The 20803-nt window shown below is 45.5% G+C and overlaps 1 protein-coding gene across 11 annotated transcripts; it reads right to left on the bottom strand.

Moving 5' to 3' along the window:
- Positions 1–602: 602 nt before the first annotated feature.
- On the bottom strand, positions 603–14112 carry IDNK (IDNK gluconokinase). Of its 11 annotated transcripts, none has more exons than XM_047829569.1 (5): positions 13987–14112; positions 8401–8431; positions 7867–7949; positions 3159–3202; positions 603–1296 (listed from the first exon to the last, which is right to left on the bottom strand). In XM_047829569.1, exons 3-5 carry the CDS (start codon positions 7900–7902, stop codon positions 951–953), a joined length of 426 nt encoding a protein of 141 aa, XP_047685525.1. In that variant the 5' UTR covers positions 7903–7949; positions 8401–8431; positions 13987–14112; the 3' UTR covers positions 603–950. The 11 variants fall into 11 exon arrangements, with proteins under 11 accessions (XP_047685525.1, XP_047685522.1, XP_047685517.1 ...); XM_047829566.1 differs by having other exon boundaries at positions 7867–7953; XM_047829561.1 differs by having other exon boundaries at positions 7867–7953; positions 13950–14111.
- Positions 14113–20803: the final 6691 nt, after the last annotated feature.

Raw genomic sequence — 20803 nt, forward strand, 5'->3', positions numbered from 1 at the left:
ACAGACTGCATGCCCTTGTGAAAAAAACTAGATAACTGGTTCCAAAACTCACTTTCTGGCCAGAGCTGATCAGTGGCCCATAGAGTAGCTGGATCCTGTGGCCTCGGTCAGGATAGAGGGATAAGGGAGCCTCTTTCTGGAGTCTCTGGGGGACAGGCTGAAACTCAGCCTGTGCTGGCCAGATTGCAGCTGCCCTCCCCGGGGCCCAGAATGCACCCTGCACAGCCTCACCTAGCTCAGCTGCTCCTGACACATTCCTGACCTTCGGGAAGGTTCATTTCATCTCTTGGCCACAGCAGCTCTGGTGTTCCTTCCTCACCCTAGAGTCCACTGCTGATGGTTTTTGCAGTGGAAAAGCAGGTGGCTGACACCAGCCTGGTCTCATGGTGTCTCCATAAAATGAATGGGGACAGTTGGGGCACTGAGTTCCATGCTTCATCCATCGAAGTTCCACCTTTGCAACTTTTTATATCCATGAAGCTTATGTGCTTTTTATTTATCTTGGGAGAGAGGATTAGCAGATGGTCTGATGTGACTTGATGGTGAGCGGTCAATTTTGTACATTTCTGCTCCTGGGACCAATTTCCAGGGGATGCCAAGGATAGCCAAGTTTCATTTATTTGTCCAAATATAGGCATGATCAAGAAGGTTCTAAATAAGGTCGTGATTTACAGCATTGATTATAGAATTCCCTCTGATCATATTTGAATTTCTGTGAAGCTTTACTTTCAAAGTTCCCTCCTGTCTCCTCCCAGTGTGCCAGAGCACAATGACAAGAGTACCACAGATTCTTCAAATCATACCCAAACACACATATCTCAGTACACTATGGTTTGTTCACCTTAAGAATTTAGAATACAGTATTGACAAAGATACTAGAACATAGTTTGAGTTGGGATAGAAATTTCTGCCTGATTGTTCCAGACCACTGATCTGAAACAGTTTTCATGTTATCTTAGAGTTCCCATAATTGTAGCAATTATCTCTGAAAGATTTTTGTCCACATTGATTTGGATGAAATTTTCTGGATCTGATGGGGGCTCCAGAGTATCAAACTGGGACTGCAGTAACTCAGGGGGCATAAAATGTCCTTTTCTTTTGAGTAAGCGTCCAGAGATGACCTCAAACGACCCACTCAGATAGACCACGAGGAGCTTCACCTCAGCTGGCTGTTTGTCCTTCCGCATCTGCTCACACTTCAGAGGTCCACCATCTTTTCCTCGTATTAAGATGTCTCTGTACACTTTCTTCAGAGCTGAGCAGGCTAGAACCACATGCTGTCCGGAGGCTACATCTCTGTTAAAAAGTTGGGGGTGGGGTTAACTAAAGAATAAGGTCATTTAAAATAATTGGTGTCAATTCCAGGTTAAGGACTCCAGTCCTAACTTCTCTGGCCAGCGGGAAGCATTACAAAATGGTGGTCAAGTATCAGGCAGTCCTGGCTTTGAGGTAAAGATCTTCCACTAGTGAACTGAGCCATCCTGGGCAGTTTACCTCCCTGAGCATCAGTTCATCGTCTGTTAGATGGGACTACTTAGAGTACCTGTCCATAGAAGTGTGGGGAGGAAAAGTTTATCAAGGTGCCCAGTACACAGAAGTGCTTGGTAGGTGTCAGTGTAGGATGTGGCTCAGCCACAGCATGTGGACATGGTGGCTGCCGGTGGGTATCGGTACCACACACACCTCGGTTCTCCACAGGTGTTCACAGTGACTTGAAGTTCACAGCTGGCTCCTCCCCATCCCTGCTCTACAATATGCTGGAAGAGTCTGGTAAAGTTACCAGTACAGAGCTGGAGAAAGGAGAAAAGGGAGTATCAGACCGTATGTGGTCAAGGTGAGCAGGATATGAGAAGCTTCCAGGGATGTGCTAAGAAAAAAATCTGAGCCAGAAATAGAGGCAGAGTGACAAGCACCAAAGAGGGAAAGCCGGCGTGCTCGGAGACTGCACAAGTAAGTGAGCCCCACGTCCACCCAGCTGCAGTGTGCCCCTGTCTGTGGTCAGGAGAGGCAGTCATTTTGGGGCTGGGAAGGGACTCAAGTAGAGGTGAAGGGTAAACCCCGGCTTGGGCACTTAGAATGTTTGCTTCCCAACTGAGAATTCTGAAGAGGTCTGCTTTCGCTCTATGGCCAGTGACACTTGAGACCCAGTGGATGGAGTGTATCATCAGCAACGAACTTATATGAACTCCTATCTGAGCCTTCTGGCTCTTCCCACCCACAAGCCGTGGGTAGGAGCTTGTCTTTTCTGGGTCTGGATATCTGATCTCTGCTCTCCTGAGGATCTTCCATTTCTGTGTACATCACAGGTCAGTGTATTCGATCTCTGACGAGTCTATTTATGTTACAGAGACCCAAGTGGTGGGAGTTCTCAAACTCTGAATCCCTAAACTCCTAAACTCCAATAAGCCCATGCAAGACAGGGTTTGCCAGCTACATCAGTGCGGTGTGAAAAAGTAAACTGAATTTTTCATCTTAAGGATATTCTAATTGCATATGGTGCAGATGATTTAGGTTTGTAAAATAGGAAATTTCGTCCTCATTTTAGAAAGCAAGATTTATAAGCCATTCCCTGCCTTGTCTTTCTCCTCTACATCCCAACCAGGATTCCCAGGGGCCAGGTCCACAGATGAGTGGAGGGGACCTCGTTTGCTGCGAAGCATGATATAGAGCAGGACGATTTAGGCCTCCAATCCTGGTGACCAATTATCTGTTGACTTACAAATGACCCTAGGTTTTCCCTGCTTGGCCACAGCTTGAAATGGTGGTGATGTGGCTGTAACAGTGGTAGCACTGCTTACCCCCTTGTGAGCACTTCCTGCGTTTTTAGAGACTGTTCTAAGTGCCACCCATGCCTCATCTCAATTCTCACAATAATCTGTGAGTAGGAACTATATTTATCCCCATTTTCAAATGAAGAAATGGGCTTATGGAAGCCAAGTGGCTGCCAAGATTCCCAGATAATTGTGGAACTGTCTAGAAGCTGTCTCTAGAACCCAACTAAATTATATGTCTCTGGTTGATTAAAATCATTGTTGGTTACTTGACAGAAATGCACTCCATTACTGGGATCCTTTATCATCAGTCAGTAGTGATTTCAAGAGTGTATTTTCCCCCTCTACCTTCTGATGAGTTTTCTTTAAGGCCTGATGCTCTCTTACCTTAGTAAGATGTCATGTAAGTTGCAGAGCCATGGAATCCTGTCCTGAAATTAAAGCAGACACAAAGTGACTTTTCCAGGTACTGTTTATTTGTACAGAAACATAGTTAATGGTGATCATCAGTGTTAAAGTCCAGAGAGAACTTAGTGGTTTTGAGAAGTAAGCCACATGCAAGGCTGTGGTGTGGGGTCAAGTCACTGGGTGGTTCCACACAGCAACATTATGATGGGATTAGTGCTCATTGAAGAAGAGACTAGGGAGCTAATGTGTACTCTCTCTCTTCTGTGCCACAACCCCTCATACCCCCTGCACCTGCAAGCCAGGAAGAGGGCCCTCACCAAGAGCCTGACCATGCCAGCATCTTGATCTTGGACTTCCAGCCTCCAGAACTGTGGGAACTAAATGTCTTTTGTTTAAGACTCCAGCTGGTGGTATTTTGTTACAGTGGTCCAAGCTGACCAAAACTCATCTGAAAAACCATCTGGGCCCGGGGCCTTTTTTTTTTGAGAGGAGATCTCTGATTACAGATTCAACTTTTTTAATGAGCATTGTGTTATATTCAGGTTTTCTATTCTTTCTTTCTTTTTGAGAGAGAGCACACGTACACATGACTGGGGGAGGGGAGGAGAGAGAGAGATCTTAAGCAGGCTCAGTGCTCCCTCAGTACAGAGCCCAGTGTGGGGCTTGATCTCAAGACCTTGAGATCATGACCTGAGTCAAAATCAAGAGTCAGATGCTTAACCGAATGAGCCACCCAAGGCACCCCAGGTTTTCTATTCTTGATTCAGTTTTGGTATTTGAAATGGCAGGAAGAGACTACACATATAATTAGATCTCTGGACCCTCCTGGTTTTTTTTCTTTTTCTTTTTCTTTTTCTTTTTTTTTTTTTTTTTTTTTTTTTTTTTTTGAGAGGGTGCCTGTGCAAGAGCGAGGGAGGGGCAGAGGGAAAAGGAGAGAAAGAGAGACTCCCAAACAGGCTCTGCACTCAGCGTGGAGCCCAATGCAGCACTCAGTCTCACAACCGTGAGATCATGACCTGAGCTGAAATCAAGAGTTGGATGTTCAACTGACTGAGCCACCCAGGTGCCCCAGGACCCTCTTGATACTTAAGCCAAATGCAGCATCAGTAAGATCATGTTTCCATTTGGGAAGAAAAAGAATAGTCTCTGTCACCAGATCACTGCCCTTCAAGCCCATTTTCCCACAGTAATTTATATTTTTCTATGAAACAGTCTAATTTTATCTAAGCCTTCAAATTTACTAACATCGGTTTGTTCACAGCCCTCTTTTCATCCCTACTGTTTTAAAAAATATATTTATTTTGAGGGAGAGAGAGGGAGCATGAGGCAGGGAGTCAGGGGGACAGAGAGAGAGGGAGAGAGAGAATCTGAAGCAGTTCCGTGCTGTCAGTATGGCTCCTGACTCAGGGCTTTATCCCACGAACCATGAGATCATGACCTCTGCCAAAATCTGCCAAAATCAAGAGTCAGATGCTGAACCGGCAGAGCCACCGAGGTGCCCCCCAAATTTCTATACAGGGCATATACTACATTTATAATCAGGAAATTTTTTCTCAAACCCTCGTTTGGGGCACGTCTTCATTTCGGCTCAGGTCATAATCTCACGGTTGTGAGGTCAAGCCCTATGTTGCACTCAGCGCTGGGTGTGAAGCCTGTTTGGGATTCTCTCTCCCTCGCCCTATGCCCCTACCCCTCTCGAGCTCGCTCTCTCTCTCAAGGGAAAAAAAAAAAATTCCTCCTTCAACAGACTTTGAAGTCTTAAGTGTCACTGTGGGCTGCCAGGACAGCACGGGCCTGGCACATAGAGAAGACTGAGAGCTTGCAAATACTTCATCACTCTCCTACTAACATCCTATCACAGCCTGGGTGGCATATCTCTCTCTAGACCAGCACTGTCCACTAGAGCTTTCTGTCATGATCGAAGTGTTCTCTGTGCTGTCTGGGTGGTAGGCACTGGCCACATGTGGCTATTGAACACTTGAAATGTGGCAGTGTAACCCAAGAACTGGAGTTCACATTTTATTTCGTATTAATTTACATCTAAATAGCCTTATGGAGCCCTTGGAATATTCGACTCAGGTTCTTTCAACTCAAACCTCAGCCCTCCAAGCACAAAACCAAGCCTTCCTGAGACTCTTCCCCAGAGGAACCTGAACCTCTGCCCCAACTTTCCATTTGATCCTCATCTCGGTATCTCAGGGGCGGGGCTGGTTGCTAGGTGACCAGGAGGGGCCACTGGTGCCAGCCCAGCTCTGACCTACACCTTCATTCTTGGCTGGGCTGTCGTTAAAAATGTAAACCATCTGCTGTTCTAGCTCTTTCTCTCCCTGACAGAAAGTCTAAAGTCTGGCCAACTTGTATGGTTTCTTCTCAATATATTTAGCAAGTCATTATGTTTCGTCCAGGAACTCATAACCTTTTCTTCTGTACAATAAACTCTTCTGAATGCTACTCCCTCCCCCCACCCACACTGCCCACCTAAAAGCCTCACTTGTGGACGAGAGAGAGGCTCTTTAAGTGCCATTTTAGAATCCATCCATTTGGGTTGTTTTACTTCATTCTTTAGCTTAACTTTTACTTGCACTCACCAAGGGGAAAAATAATGCTGGCGCAGTCCCATTTTACACACTGTAGAAATGGTCTGTGTTATACCTACAAGACTGTGTAGATAGATTAGCAACAATAAGTAAGTGATAACTTACTGAATGCTTTGTGCACTTCACTGTCACTATTTTTTTTTAGTATTACCTCATTTAATCCTCCCAAGAACCCAATGAAATGGGTCCTGTTTACCATCCCTACTTCACAGGAGGAAAATGAGGCACAGAGAGACTGAGCCACTTGCCAAAGGCCACACAAGCTGAGTGGTGGAGACAGGTTGTCTGCACTGTGTCCATCATCTCTAGTGTCATGCCATTATTATGCTTCCATTGTGACTCTGAATCTCTTTTATGGTTCCCTCCTCCTGTCTTCTCAAGTCAAATGTTGCAAATCTCATTAAAAATTTTTTTTTAATATTTATTTATTTTTGGGAGACAGAGTGCAAGCAGGGGAGGGGCAGAGAGAGAGAGGGAGACACAGAACCTGAAACAGGCTCCAGGCTCCGAGATGTCAGCACAGAGCCTGACACGGGGCTCGAACCCACGAAGTGTGGCATCATGACCTGGGCTGAAGTCGGATGCTCAACCGACTGAGCCACCCAGGCGCCCCGCAAGTTTCACTTTGATGGTTCCAAGTTTGAATCTTTGCCAACTCAAGCCACACTCCCTGAAACAGAGAGTGTCCCGCAGGGCGGGACAAAGGGCAGACAGTGAGATAGGGCAGCATGGCTGGGGCCAAGTCACTGAAAGTGAAAATGTCGGTGTCGGTCTTTGGCCAGTTCCACTCTGTTCCCGCCCTTTGGACACACCTGCCCTGTGAGCCTGGCGGGGGGCCCTGCTCTCAGCTGCTGAGGGGACCTGGCCCTCACATCTCACCTGGGCTACAGCTGGTTATACCAGTGAGTCCACAGTTAGTACGTCTGCTTTGAGAGGGACCCTTAGGAAGTGGTCTCGTGACAGTGCATAAAGGAATGAGGTTACTATTCATTCATTCCTTCTCTCCTTCGTTTGTTCACTTACAACTGTGCCACAAGTATTTTCTGACATTTACTGTGTGTCTGGCCTTGGGGGTATTTTATAATGGTTAACAGGCCACAGTCCTTGCCCTTTCAGAAGGAAAATCTAGTCGTAGAGAGAAATATTAATCAAGTTCTCACACGATCAAATGCCAAGTTGCAAATGGGACCAGGGCAGTGGGGGCTGTGGTGTTGCAAGAGTTTGTATTACAGGAGGTCTGCCCTTAGTAGGTCCAGGAGAGCTTCCCTGAAGAGGTGGCATGGGAGCGGAGCTGTGAATGTGAGCAGGGTTAACAGAAGAGGGGACAGCAGTGCATTCCAGACAGTGGGAACTGCAGATACAAGGGCCCTGCGGGGAAGAGTGTAGCAGTAGAAGTGACTGAAAGGGGCCAGGGTTGGGGCGCCTGGCTGGCTCAGGTGGTTTCGGCTCAGGTCATGATCTCCCGGGTTTGTGAGTTCAAGCCCCACCTCGGGCTCTGAGCTGAGCAAGGAGCCTGCTTGAGTTTCTATCTCCCTCTCTCTCTGCTCCTCTCCCCCACTCATGCTCTCTCTCAAAAGAAAGAAATAAACATTAAAAAAAAAAAAGAAGAAAGGGGCCAAGGTGGCTCTGGTGGAGAGAGGGAGGGTGGGCACACTCCCACAGGAGTGGGGCATATTGAGGCCTTTAGGTTTTGGCCCTGAGATGGGTGGGAAACTTCCAAAGGGCTGGATTTGGATCTGTAGTGATCACTCTGGCTTTAGGGTAGATAAGAGTCTGGTGACGGTGACCCTGGGGAGAGAGGATGAAGGCACAGGTCTGGGGCACAGGAGGGCCTCTGCCCTCTCAGGAATGTAATCTGCAGATTAAAAGCCTGCAACAAAGTGTCCTGGCAGGGTGGTATCGTCCTGACTCTGTGTTCAGAGAGAAGTTCAGGGCCAAAGCTGACACATGCAGGACCCCCGTGTGCCTGGCTTTGGAGCACTGTGCGCGGGTCCCCTCATGCAGGAACTCTCCCACTCCAGGTGCTGCGAGATCTCCACCCCTGGCCCCTGGCCGGAGCATCTGTGTTGGAAACAGATGGCAAACATTACCTGGTCATTCAGCGGGATCCCTTTTTCCATCTTCATTCGATTTTCCTCCGGGTGATAGTCATCTGCATCATAGAATTTCCAACCTAACTTTAAGAACAAAGTGAAACAGTGTGTGTGGCAGGCAGTGTGGCCCATGTGACAACCATCACTAATACCGCCCGGCAGGTGTGGAAATGAGCCTGCACCCTTTTCCTCACCAGCAGCCCAAGGACCACCCTCCCCGCACCCCCCCCCCCCCCGCCCCGCCGGCCTCCCCTCCACCTGCTGCTCCCCACCCCTGGGGTGGGGGGAGGGAAGAAGCAGGGAGGCCCTGATGCCACGTCACTATCCCAGCTCCCAGGGCTGCTGCTCCTTTCATTCATCACTATTGGTGATCACCATAGAGAAAAACAAAATTGCTCCATTGGGTTTCACAAGCCATGCCCATGGTTTGTTTGACAAACCCCAACAGGCCAGAAGAAAGGGCGCGTAAGGGAGAGAAGCAAAGAGACAGCACAACGGGGCTGGAAATTGGGAGGCATCAGAACAGGTTACCTCGGATGCCAACAGGGAGCCCACGGTAGATCTGTGGAGAGGACACAGAGGTTCAGGTGACTGCCCTTCCCAACCCGCATGTGCCTCCCACCATGCAGGGGTGCCCTGGGACACAGGCGGCTGCCCCGCTGTGTTGAAACCCACTAACTTTATGATACTGAAGCAGTGACAGTAATGTTCTTGACCCTGGAGTCTAGAGCATGACATTAGTTTCCTCCAGGAATTTAAATGACGTAATTGGGGCACTGGGGTGGCTCAGTCAGTTAAACATCTGGCTCTTGACTTTGGCTCAGGTCATGATCTCATGGTTCATGAGTTCAAGTCCCACATTGGGATCCATGCAGACAGTACAGAACCTGCTTGGGATTCTCTTCCTTTCCCTGCTTGTGCTCTCTTTCTCTCTCAAGATACATAAATAAACTTAAAAAAATATTGGGGGGGGAGGTGGCGCCTGGGTGGCTCAGTTGATTATGCATCCAACTTTGGCTCAGGTCATGATCTCATGGTTTGTGAGTTCGAGCCCCGCGTTGGGCTCTGTGCTGACAACTCAGAGCCTGGACCCTGCTTCTGATTCTGTGCCTCCCTTTTTCTCTGCCCCTCCCCTGCTTGTGCTCTGTCTCTCTCTCTCTCTCTCAAAAATAAATAAACATAAAAAAACACGCTTTTTTTAAAATTGGGGTGCCTGGGTGGCTCAGTCCATTGAGCGTCTGACTTTGGCTCAGGTCACCATCTCACAGTTCGTGAGTTTGGGCCCCACGTCAGGCTCTGTGCTGATACCTCAGAGCCCGGACCCTGCTTTGGGTTCTGTCTTCCCCTCTCTCTGCCCCTCCCCCGTTCACACTCTGTCTCTGTCTCTCAAAAATGAATAAACGTTAAATTAAAAAAAACCTTTAAATGACATAATTACTGATTACCACTAATTTTCTTTTCCAAAAAGCAATACAGTAAAACCTTGGGTTATGAGTAAATTGCTCTGCGAGTGTGCCGCAAGACGAGCAAACATTTCTAATAAATTTTAACTTGAAAGTTTCCGATTCTGTGTCTCCCTCTCTCTCTGCCCCTCCCCTGTTCATGCTCTGTCTCTCTCTGTCTCAAAAATAAATAAATGTTAAAAAAAAAAATTAAAAAAAAAAATAAAAAAAAATAAAAAAAAAAATAAATTTTAACTTGATAAACCTGCGATGTCTTGTGCAATCCTAGTAGTACATGATGCTAAATATCACATGATCACAACTGAACCAATTGTTCTAGAAATTTGCTTTGATATACAAGGTGCTTTGGATTATAAGCATGTTTCTGGAACGAATTATGCTCAAAACCAAGGTTTTACTGTATATAAGATCTCATTAAACTGAAGTTCTTTCTGAAGCTTTTTGGTCCCTGTTCTATAGATAATTATATTTTGAGAAAAAGTACTGAATAAAGATAAGATTCTACTAAGGATATTGGAAGGAGGGGTCTAATGGGGGGTGGGTGTGGGGCAGGGTTTCAACCTCCCAGGACAAGGTTCAAGGAGCTCAGAAAAGCATTAACACTTTGTCTGGGGGTTAACAGAGAAACACTCTTAAAATTTGGGATGAGAATCACCAGTACTCATTCAACCCTGGAGGGAAATGTCCTCCGTGCAGCGCATCTGAATAGGCCCTGCTAGAACCCTACCAGGCAGCACTCTTGGTGAGAATGGCTTGGGTCTCAGCACCTAATGTCTGGCCACGGTCTCCCTCTGGCCACTAAATAGCCATGTGCTTCTGTGCAAGTTGGCCTCCAAACCCTTTTCATCACCTGCAAAACAGGGGAACTGAGCTACGTTTACCCACTCACTACTCATTTCATTCAGCCAGTGCTTACTGAGCACCTACTAGTCCCCAGGATATGGTTGGCGCACTGCCATGTGCTCCCAGCCACCCCGAGGCTTGTGGTCTAGCGCCCTGGGGTCAGGGTGCAGGCTGGCAGACAGTTCATGATAACTCAAGTCCCTTCTTGCCCTCAATTTCTAATCCGCTGCCCAAATGCCAGTCATTGTAGGACCACCTTCAGAATTTTGATTTTATCCTCCTACTGTGTCCTCATGCCCTCCCTCCGAAGTTTTGCATCCCTTCTCTACAGTTATTTACTTGGCTTGTTTAAAGTTTTGTTTATTTAAGTAATCTCCACAACACAACATGGGACTTCAACTCATGACCCTAGGGTCAAGAGTTGTATGCTCTTTGGACTGAACCAGCCAGGTGCCCCTACTTGATGTTTTTTTTTTATTGCGTCATTTTTTTAAAGTTAAGTGAATGTGTTAAGGAAGGAAACTTTTTTCCTTCCTACCAGAAGCCATCATTACTTGCCTTAAATGGAAGGTAACCAAAAAGATGTATACAATTAAAATAAGACCCTGCTCACATTCTAGCTGGATTCCAGGGTTCTGTCTCTCTTTTGTTACGAAGGTATCAGGGAGGTGTTAGAGATACATGTGTGCCCAACTGAGACCTGCTCCCCGATGTAACCAAAGGATTGATGAGGACTGGGACTTGTCCCACTAGGTTCACTGTGCTGAAGCCCGCACAGGGTGACATTGCAGCCTACTGGCGACTAACTCCACAGCCACAGAAGCCCGAGCTGTGCATAACGGAAGTCACACTTAGGACTAAGATTAGCCAGGAATGAACACGTCAGCCACCACTCACAATTTAAAAGAAGAGCTAACTAGATTTGGGTGTAGACTGGTAGGGAGGAGATAGAAGGAAAAGGAAAAGTCTACTGTCTACTGCTCTATCGAAACCTAAACCAGAGAACAGCTGGACTCAAAGTGGTCAGGGACAGGGACTCCCCAGCAGGAATAAGTCACAGTGCTCAGCTCAGAGCGAAGACTCACGGGAGTAAGCATTACAACTCAGGCTGGGACCCAAAGGTCTCCAAGCGAGTTGGTGTACATCAGGATGAAGGAGACTGAAAACAAAACAAAAACCAGTAGGACAGTGGCGGTAGGTGGGGGCACAGATTAAATGCAAAAGATATTCAGAGGGCCTGAGCTCATGTCATCAACAGAAGGAAACCTGGAAAGAAGCAGAGGGTGGCTTCACGAAGGCTGTTAACATCTAAACAAAACTAACATTGCCGCCTACTCAAATAGTTCCGTTCATTCATTTGTTCATTCATTCATGCATTAGGTCAGCAAATATTTACTAAGCATCTACTACGCGCCAGGCATTGTTCTAGACACATAAGTCAGTAAACAAAAAGGAAAAAACAGATCCCTTACATCCAGATAGGGGAGGGAGAGGCAATAAACATAGTAAATAAGTAAAATTATTACTTGACATTACTTTAACAATGGCTTAACTGCAATCTTTCTGGCTTGAGACTATTGTTTTCTTGAGCCATTTTTTCCCTTGTAAACGTTATAGACTGTAATTTAAAATTCTGCAAGGCCCTATCAGGGGCTCAGAAAAGTCACCAAAGAACTCAATGTCGCTACATCCATTGATCAACATAATCAATTCTCATCTCGTTTTATTACTTGGTCTTACTTGGTCTATCACCATCAGAGGACTCAGGGTTCAGGCCTTGGCCAGCATCTTTATCTTTACTCACTCCCTTGGTGATCTCAACATCTATGTCTTTAAATATATCTGTGTACCAAGGATCCCTACATTTATTTCTAAATTTCTTCTCCTGAACTCTGGACTTTATACCCAATCAACCACTTGACAAATCCACTTGGATGACTGATAGGCAGTTCACCACATCCCACATTGAGCTCCTGATAAATTTTTCCCTAAACCTGCTCTGCTTACTGCTTCCCCATCAGTCAATAGCAACCCCCTTCCTTCCAATTACGCAAGCCAAAAATCTTGAAGTCATCCTTAACACCTCTCTCCCTCTCTCATACCCCACATCCAGTCCATCAACACATCCTTCTGGTTCTACCTTCAGAATATCTCCAGCATATGATCATTTCTCTTCACCTTCGTTGTTTCTGTGACCTCATCTCCCATCATTCAGATGCAATGGCTTCCCTGGTAGTCCACCAAGAAACCAAGCCTCCTGGGCTTTGTGCCTGCCATTCTGCCTGCCTATAATGATCTTTCCCTAGCTGTCCATCAGGCTTAGTCTCCCACTTCTTGTGGGTCTTGTGCAAAATACCACTGCCCCAGAGGAGCCTTCCCTCACTGTCCTGCCTGCTGTTCTTTGTTCTACTGTCTATTTTCCCCTGGCCCACTGACCACTGCTGGCATGCTATGTACATGTATTTATTCAGTTACTGTCTGTTTCCCATACTAGAATGTGAACTCTTTGAGGGCAGGGATTTTATCTGTCCTATTCAATATATATCAGTGACACAGAGTCAGGATTGAGCTCTATAAATATTTACTGAATGCATGAATATCATAACCACATAAGTCAGATGGTTCAGCCACCAGCCTCCCAATCTAATCCAAGGCAGAGAGGGGTACATGAATTGCCCAAGCTCACACAACCAGGCAGCTGTGTGATCTCTGGCTCTAGACACCCACTTCATCACACCACAGAAGCAGTCTTACATTCTTCTTCAAATCATACAACAGCTAAGGACTTTCTGACTCCCTGTTTTATTTTAATTTTATTTCAAGAACCCCCAAATTAATTTCTCAGGATACCAGGCTAAAAACGCCACAATAATTTTGAAAACCTAAACTTTCCTACCTGGAGCAAGAAAGAGTGTTTAATATATACTTGACCACACAAGCAGTTCCTGGTTCAGAAAATTCTAGGAGGGTATTATAAGGCCTTTGAAGCTATAATAGTTCACTTGATTAAGATCTGTCTTCTGCTGCCTGGGGCGGAATGCTGCCGTAGCTGCCTTTTCCGGTAAAAAGCAAGGTAGAGTTTGGTCTAATCAGGAAGCCAAAGTCTAGCTCACAGTCCCCACGTTGGCCAGACCGGGCTAGTCAGAGGCTTTGTGGCATCCGGTGTACCTCCTTGCAAACCCTTGGGGGTTTTGTGACGCCTTATTAACACTGACTCCTTCCAGTTTAAGCTGATAAACGCTGATCACAGAACAGAGAAAACAGACCAGGAGGTGAAATTCTCTTCCTAAAATCCAATCACAAAAGTCCAGCACCTCTCAGGAGGGAGGTGCTGCTCCAGATCTGACCAAGATCTGTGGGAGACTGGGACCCTGTGTAGGGAGAGGTTTGTCCCTGTGCTTTGGGCCTTGTTCTGACCGGAGGCTCCCAAACTCGGGCACTTGTGACTGCAGGAGCCATTGCGGGTGGCGCCCCAGCAGGTGCCTCTTTACAAAGGGCTTTCGCCAAGAGCCTCTCGATTTATAGGCGGAGAACCCTGGTTTCGGATGTGGTCCCCGGCCAGCACCCCCCAGCCCCGGGGGCGGGCAGTTTGGAGGGTGGGGAGAGGGAGCAGGTGTCCCGGGCCTCCGCTTCCTCATCGGCAAAGGGAAGCGGGGGGCTCCCGAGAACCCTGCGTCCCCCGCGGGTCCGGCACGGTGACTCGGGCTCTGGCCTCCTCCGCGCGCGCCGCTTCCTCCAGTGCGCCCCCCGCGCCCCCGGCCCTCCTGGACCTACTTCCCCGAGCCGCTCACGCCCATCACCAGCAGCGCACCCGGCGCGGCCATGACCGGATACCGGCTCCTTCCCGCCGCCTTCCGGGGCCCGTTCGCCCTGCCTCCCGAGCGGCCCGCGGGCCGGGGAACCCTGTCCCCCGCCCCCGCGGCACGGCTCCGCCTCTTCCACCGCCCGGCTCTGTGCCCCGCCCCCGCCCTCGCCCTCGCCAAGTGGCTCTGCCTTGCCCCGCCCCTCCTCCGCCCGCCCCGCCCCCGCCTCATGGCTCCGCCTCCTCGAAACAATAAAGCTGACATAGAGCGCGTATCTAATGAGTGTTTCAATAGCCCTGCACTAACTTTGTTTCATTCCTACTTAGCTAGAGTGGGTGTTCCTGGATAGGCGTTGTATAGATGAAGAAATCGAGACTTGGAGAGGAGGCACCTCCTTTTCATGGTTTTGAAGATGTCATATTTTTGAGATGGCAGTACTCCCCAAATTGATCTACCAATTCAGCGCATCTCCATCAAAATCCCAGCTGACTTCTTGCAGAAATTGACAACCTGATCCTAAAATTCATATGGACACTCAAAGGATATAGATAGAAACAATCTTGAAAAGGAAGAACAAAGTTGGAGAATTCACACTTTCCATTTACAAAACATGCTATAGCTATATACTCATAAAAACCAATGTGGTACTGGCATAAGGATACTCATATAGACCAGTGGACTAGATCTGACAGTCTAGGAATAAATCCATATACTCAATGGAAACTGATTTCTAGCAAGGGTGCCAGGACAATGCAATGTGGAAAGAATAGTCTTCTCAACAAATGATGCTGGGACAACTGGATATCCACATGAATAAGAATGAAGTTGAACCCCTACCTCAACCATATACAAAATTTACTCAAAATAGACCAGAGACTTAAATGTAAAAGCTAAAACTCCAAAAGCTGTTAGAAGAAAACATAAGCATAAATCTTCGTCAACTTGGAAGAGGGAATAGTTTCTTAGATCTGGCCCCTAAAACACAAGAAATAAAAGAAAAAAAAAGATAAATTGGACTTCATCAAAATTAAAAGCTTTGTGCTGCAAAGGGCACCATTAGGGAAGTGAAAAGACAACCCACAGAATGACAGAAACTTTTTCCAAGTCACATATGTGATAAGAGGCTTGGATTTAGAAGATACGAAGAAAACTTACAACTCAACAATAAAAAGACAAATAACCCCATTAAAAAGTGGACAAAAGATCTCAATAGACTTTCTCCGAAAAAGATATACGAATGGAAAATAAACACATGAAAATAAGCTCCACATATTAGCCACGAAGGAAATGCAAATTAAAATGACATTAAGATACCACTTCATGCCCACTAGCATGACTATAATCAAGACTGATGGGGCGCCTGAGTGGCTCAGTGGGTTAAGCATCTGACTTTGGCTGAGGTCATGATCTCATGGTTCATGAGTTTGAGCCCTGCATCGGGCTCAGCGATGACAGCTCAGAGCCTAGAGCCTGTTTCAGATTCTGCGTCTCCCTCTCTCTCTGCCCCTCCCCTGCTCACGCTCTGTGTGTGTATGTCTTTCTCGGAAATAAATAAATTAAAAAAAAAAAAAAAAAAAGAAAAGGACATGCCCAGCAGACAGCCTACCCCTGCTTGACTCTCAGCAGATTTGGCTCTGGGTTTGTGAGAAGAGTGAGGGCCAGCAGTGTTGGGTCATCTGGAAACAGCTCTCCAGACCAGAAAGCCCCTGCATACATGGCCACTGGCCTCAAAAACACCCAAAGGAGGCACTTAAGAGGAGCCTGAGAGCACCCTCCTGTTTTTCTGTAGCAACACGTCTCAAACTTTCTGGTCTCTACTCTAATATCAGACCGCCCTCCACCCACAGCCTCCTTCGCTGTCTACAGATGACTGAATTATTTTCCCTATTGTCAGAGACTGAAGAAACCTCTGCTCCCCCCCACCCCTGCCACCATTGCATTAAGATGGTGTTGCAACAAAGTATTTGGTCTTAGGGCTCTTTCACTCTTAGAAATTATTATTTTAAAAAAAACACAACTTTTTAATGTTTATTTACATTTGACAGAGAGAAAGAGAAAGTGTGTGAGCAGGGGAGGGACAGAGAGAGATGGACACAGAATCCAAAACAGGTTCCAGGCTCTGAGCTGTCAGCACAGAGCCCAGTGTAGGGCTTGAACCCACGAACTGTGAGATCATGACCTGAGCCGAAATCAAATGCTCAACCCACTGAGCCACCCAGGTGCCCCTCACTCTTAGAAATTATTGAGGACCCCAAAGAGCTTTTGTATGTAAGGATGGTATCTATTGATATTAACTGCATTAAAAATTACCACTGAGAAATTTAGAAATATTTATTAATTTGTTTAAAAATGAAAATAGGGGCGCCTGGGTGGCGCAGTAGGCTAAGCGTCCGACTTCAGCCAGGTCACGATCTCGCGGTCCGTGAGTTTGAGCCCCGCGTCAGGCTCTGGGCTGATGGCTCAGGGCCTGGAGCCTGTTTCCGATTCTGTGTCTCCCTCTCTCTCTGCCCCTCCCCCGTTCATGCTCTGTCTCTCTCTGTCCCAAAAAAAATAAATAAACGTTGAAAAAAAAATTAAAAAAAAAAATGAAAATAATTTGGGGCACCTGGGTGGCTCAGTCGTTTGAGCGTCAGACTTCGGCTCAGGGCATGATCTCACGGTTTGTGAGTTCAAGCCCCACATGGGGCTCACTGCTGTCAGCTCAGAGCCTGCTTCGGGTCCTCTGTCCCCACTTTCTCTGCCCCTCTCCTGCTCACACACACACACACACACACACTCTCAGAAATGAATAAACATTTTTAAAAAATTAAAAAAACGAAAATGAAAATAATAAGCCCATTACATGCTAACATAAATTTTAAGAAAAATATGTTTTCTGAAACTAAAATTATCAATGACAAGGATGACATTATTTTATATTTTTGCAAACCTCTTTCATGTCTGGCTTCACAGATGACTGTTCAATAGAATACCTGCTTCTGTATTCAATCAATATGTTGTTCTTGTTTGAAGTATATGAAGAAAATATGGCCTCATGTGGAAATGCATTAGAAATGGTGGGTGGGGTGGAGGTGGGGCTATTTTGCAATCTTTTAAGAGAGCTGTCCATAATCTTCTTTAATATATTGAAACTTGATAAGTGGGAGTTTCTTAAAGTCTAGTAGCAATGTGGAATCTGAAACCATACAAATGAGCTTTTTGTATTCTCTTACATTAAAATCCCTTCACCTGTCTTACGCTTTCTTTTTTTTAATATTTTTTTTAACGTTTATCTATTTTTGAAACAGGGAGAGACAGAGCATCAACGGGGGAGGGTCAGAGAGAGAGGGAGACACAGAATCTGAAACAGGCCCCAGGCTCTGAGCTGTCAGCACAGAGCCCGACGCGGGGCTCGAACTCACAGACCAAGAGAGATCAAGACCTGAGTTGAAGTCTGACGCTTAATCAACTGAGCCACCCAGGGGCCCACCCGTCTTACCCTTTCAATGGATCTTTTACCCATGCAATGGTTTTGTAACATTATGCGCTGATTATTTAGAAAATATTAGTTCACGAATGCAAATTGTCCAGATGTTGACACACTTCACTATAAAATATATTGAAAAATTACCTTTGTAAGATCACCATTGATCTCATTAGAAAAATGTTTGTTTATTTAGAAAAGTCGTTAAGTCTTGGGACGCTCTCAAACTCCCAAGGTACTCCAGGGTTTTGTGAGGCTCACTTTGAGAACTGCTGTTCTAAGAGCTGATTATTAACTACTGATGAGGTGGTTAGCTTCTAATTACCTTTTCTTTTTTTTTTTTTAATTTTTTTTTTCAACGTTTTTTATTTTATTTTTGGGACAGAGAGAGACAGAGCATGAACGGGGGAGGGGCAGAGAGAGAGGGAGACACAGAATCGGAAACAGGCTCCAGGCTCTGAGCCATCAGCCCAGAGCCCGACTCGGGGCTCGAACTCACGGACCGCGAGATCGTGACCTGGCTGAAGTCGGACGCTTAACCGACTGCGCCACCCAGGCGCCTCTCTAATTACCTTTTCTAAACAAGGTTGAATTCAAGAATATGGGGTTTGTAATTTTATTTCCACAATTTACTTTGTTAAAGTCCGATGCTACTCTTATCTATATGACCGTGGGAGCCTTACCTGTATCTTTAACATATGATACTATAGCAAGGGCTCAAAATACACATGCTGAATGACCAGCTAGGAGGAAAGAAGGTAGGAACGCTGAAAGGAGGAAGGGGGAGTGGGAGGAAGGGGGAAGGGATCCCAGCTCTGATCCCTCACTGACAGGGACAGACACAGACTTCAAGTAAAGCCTGACCCCTAGTGGAACTGGTTTATTGGATGAGCCCGACTGAGAAGGTTGCAAACAAAGCAATTTTATTATTCCTCACCTCGACCCCCTCACGTCCATTCTGTTAGCTTGTTTTTCTCTGTCCCTGTGTGAAATTCTGAGCACATCCCATACCATTCCTACCCGTCGTGGAATCAACACTCTCTTAATAAAGGATTTGATTCCTGGCTTTATAAGTCCATAAAATTTATTTCTATTGGTCTCTTCAGGGTCGATTAGTCCAGGAGACGTAATTTTGGTGAAACTCACAATAGGTAACAAATGTGAAAGTATTTTGTTACCTGTACGTTTCTGTTACAAAGTGTTAGTTTCTTGGGGCACCTGGGTGGCTCAGGCCTTTGTGCCTCTGTTTTGGCACAGGTCGTGATCTCACAGTAGATGAGTTGGAGCCCTGCATTGGGCTCTGCCCTGACAGTGTGGAGCCTGATTGGCATTCTCTCTCTCTCTCTGTTTCTCCCTCTGCCCCTCCTGTTTTTTTTTTCTCTCTCTCTCTCTAAATAAATGAATAAACTTTAAAAAATTGAAGTACAATCGACATATAACATTGTGTGTGTGTGTGTGTGTATAAAATACATTTATATATTACAATACAATTACCATTATAGCCGTAGCTAACACCTCCATCATGTCACATAATTACCATCTCTTTTTTGTGGTGGGAACAATTAAGATCTAGTCTCTTAGCAACTTTGAAGTTTATAATACAGTATTGTTGTCTGTGAGCACTGTGCTGTGCATTCGATCTCCAGGACTTATTTATCTACTAGTTGCAAGTAGGCACACTTTAACATCTCCCCAGTTCCCTGGCTTGTTAGTTTCTGTTACTCTGAGACTGATGTATAGGTCCCAGAGCTAATTTATGTATTCGTGATTTACAATTCAGCTCATTCTAGTCAGGTTCCCCAAACCTGACAAAACACATTATTAATCAGAAGATTGCTTGGTGGGCATGGATTCAGAATGAAAAAGTATTGAAGGGGCTGAATAGATATTTACCACAAGCTGTGAAGAGTCTAATGAGCCCTAGTTGGTTACTCTGTATTGTGCGCTATTTCCTGTGCGGAATCACTGGACACTGTGTATTTGTAGCTAGTCTTCATGCCCTTCCTCCATTTTCTATTGGTTGTTTCTTTTTCTTACTGTGTTGTAAAAGCTTCTTTGTGTATTATTTGTAATATGTTTTCCAATTTGCCTTTTATTGCTTTATTTATAGTATTTTCTTTGTGACCTGGTGGAGCTTAAGATTTTTATCTAATGTATTTTCTGAATTTTTTTTTTGAGTGAAACTAGAAATCATGGCACTTTTATGTAATATGCTCCAATATTTTGATATTTCTCTCTGTCATATCAACTAGGAATCACTTTACCAGCAGAAAAATGTTTTATGCATATCAGAAAAGTTACACAATTGGGGCGCCTGAGTGACTCAGTCGGTTGAGTGTTGGGCTCTTGATGTTGATTTAGGTCATGATCTCACCGTTCATGAGTTGGAGCCCCGCTTTGGGCTCTCTGCTGTCAGCTCAGAGCCTGCTTTGGATCCTCTGTCTCCCTCTCTCTCTCTCTCTCAAAAATAAATAAGCATTTAAAAAACTTGCACAATTAAGATTTAGTGAATATTGTGTTGTCAGTTTATCATTTTAATCATTTACTGCTAGTTTACAGACAAGATTAGCATGTATCAAAAAGTGAAAGAAAATGTGTGGGAGAAAATCTTGAGAAAATTCCATTCATAAACTTTAATTCTGTGGGTTGGTGAAATGTGAATTGCCAGTGTATGATTTTAGTTGGCCCATCTTATGGGAAAATGAGTATTCCTTGTGAACATCGTTTGCAAAACTCTATGTCATAATTCTAAATTTTTTCTCTTTGTAGGGCCTCTAATGAGTATCCAAGAAACAATATGAAGCCAAAATTTTCAGGTAATTAAAACATATATTTGTCACAAAATTTAAAATAATAAATATAAAGCTGAATCCTTAAAAATTAATGTTAATGGTTTCATATTGATGGGAGGGATGACATCTTTTGATATCTTTCATGAGGTATCTATATACAACTCTGTGAAAAGCTTAGGTTCTAGGTCAAGTTCAATACCTGGTTGGTTTATTTCCTCAGACTTGACTTCTGTGGATTTAGAAAATACAGATTCACAGCGAAGAGTCAGGGTGGTGGCCGGTGCTGTGGGTTCTGTCAGATGGTTCTGGATCGCACAGAATTGGTGGGCGGAGCTCCCTGGTGACTGCATTCAGATGGCAGCCCAACCAGCTGGTCCATATTTGGTGCCATGGAGAAGGATTCCTACTCCAGTCCAGCTTCATTCAGTTCTGGAAAGTTATTCTTCATGTTCGACAAACATCTGCATGTGGTGTAACAATATGCCCAACAACATGCCATTGATTTTATTCTGAAACAAATGAAGAAACATTAACTGTGGCGACAGAGCCCAACTTCACAATTCGTTGTTT

The sequence above is a fragment of the Prionailurus viverrinus genome, chromosome D4, assembly GCF_022837055.1.
Source record: "Prionailurus viverrinus isolate Anna chromosome D4, UM_Priviv_1.0, whole genome shotgun sequence".
In the NCBI taxonomy this organism is placed as follows: domain Eukaryota; kingdom Metazoa; phylum Chordata; class Mammalia; order Carnivora; family Felidae; genus Prionailurus; species Prionailurus viverrinus.

Coding starts and splice junctions, on each gene's coding strand:
- IDNK (XM_047829561.1), bottom strand. CDS start 13,999: ATGGCCGCGCCGGGTGCGCTGCTGGTGATGGGCGTGAGCGGCTCGGGG. Junction 7,954..8,400: donor GCTCCCTGTTGGCATCCGAG/GTAACCTGTTCT, acceptor TTGTTCTTAAAG/TTAGGTTGGAAATTCTATGA. Junction 3,203..7,866: donor GGATCCCGCTGAATGACCAG/GTAATGTTTGCC, acceptor CTTTAATTTCAG/GACAGGATTCCATGGCTCTG.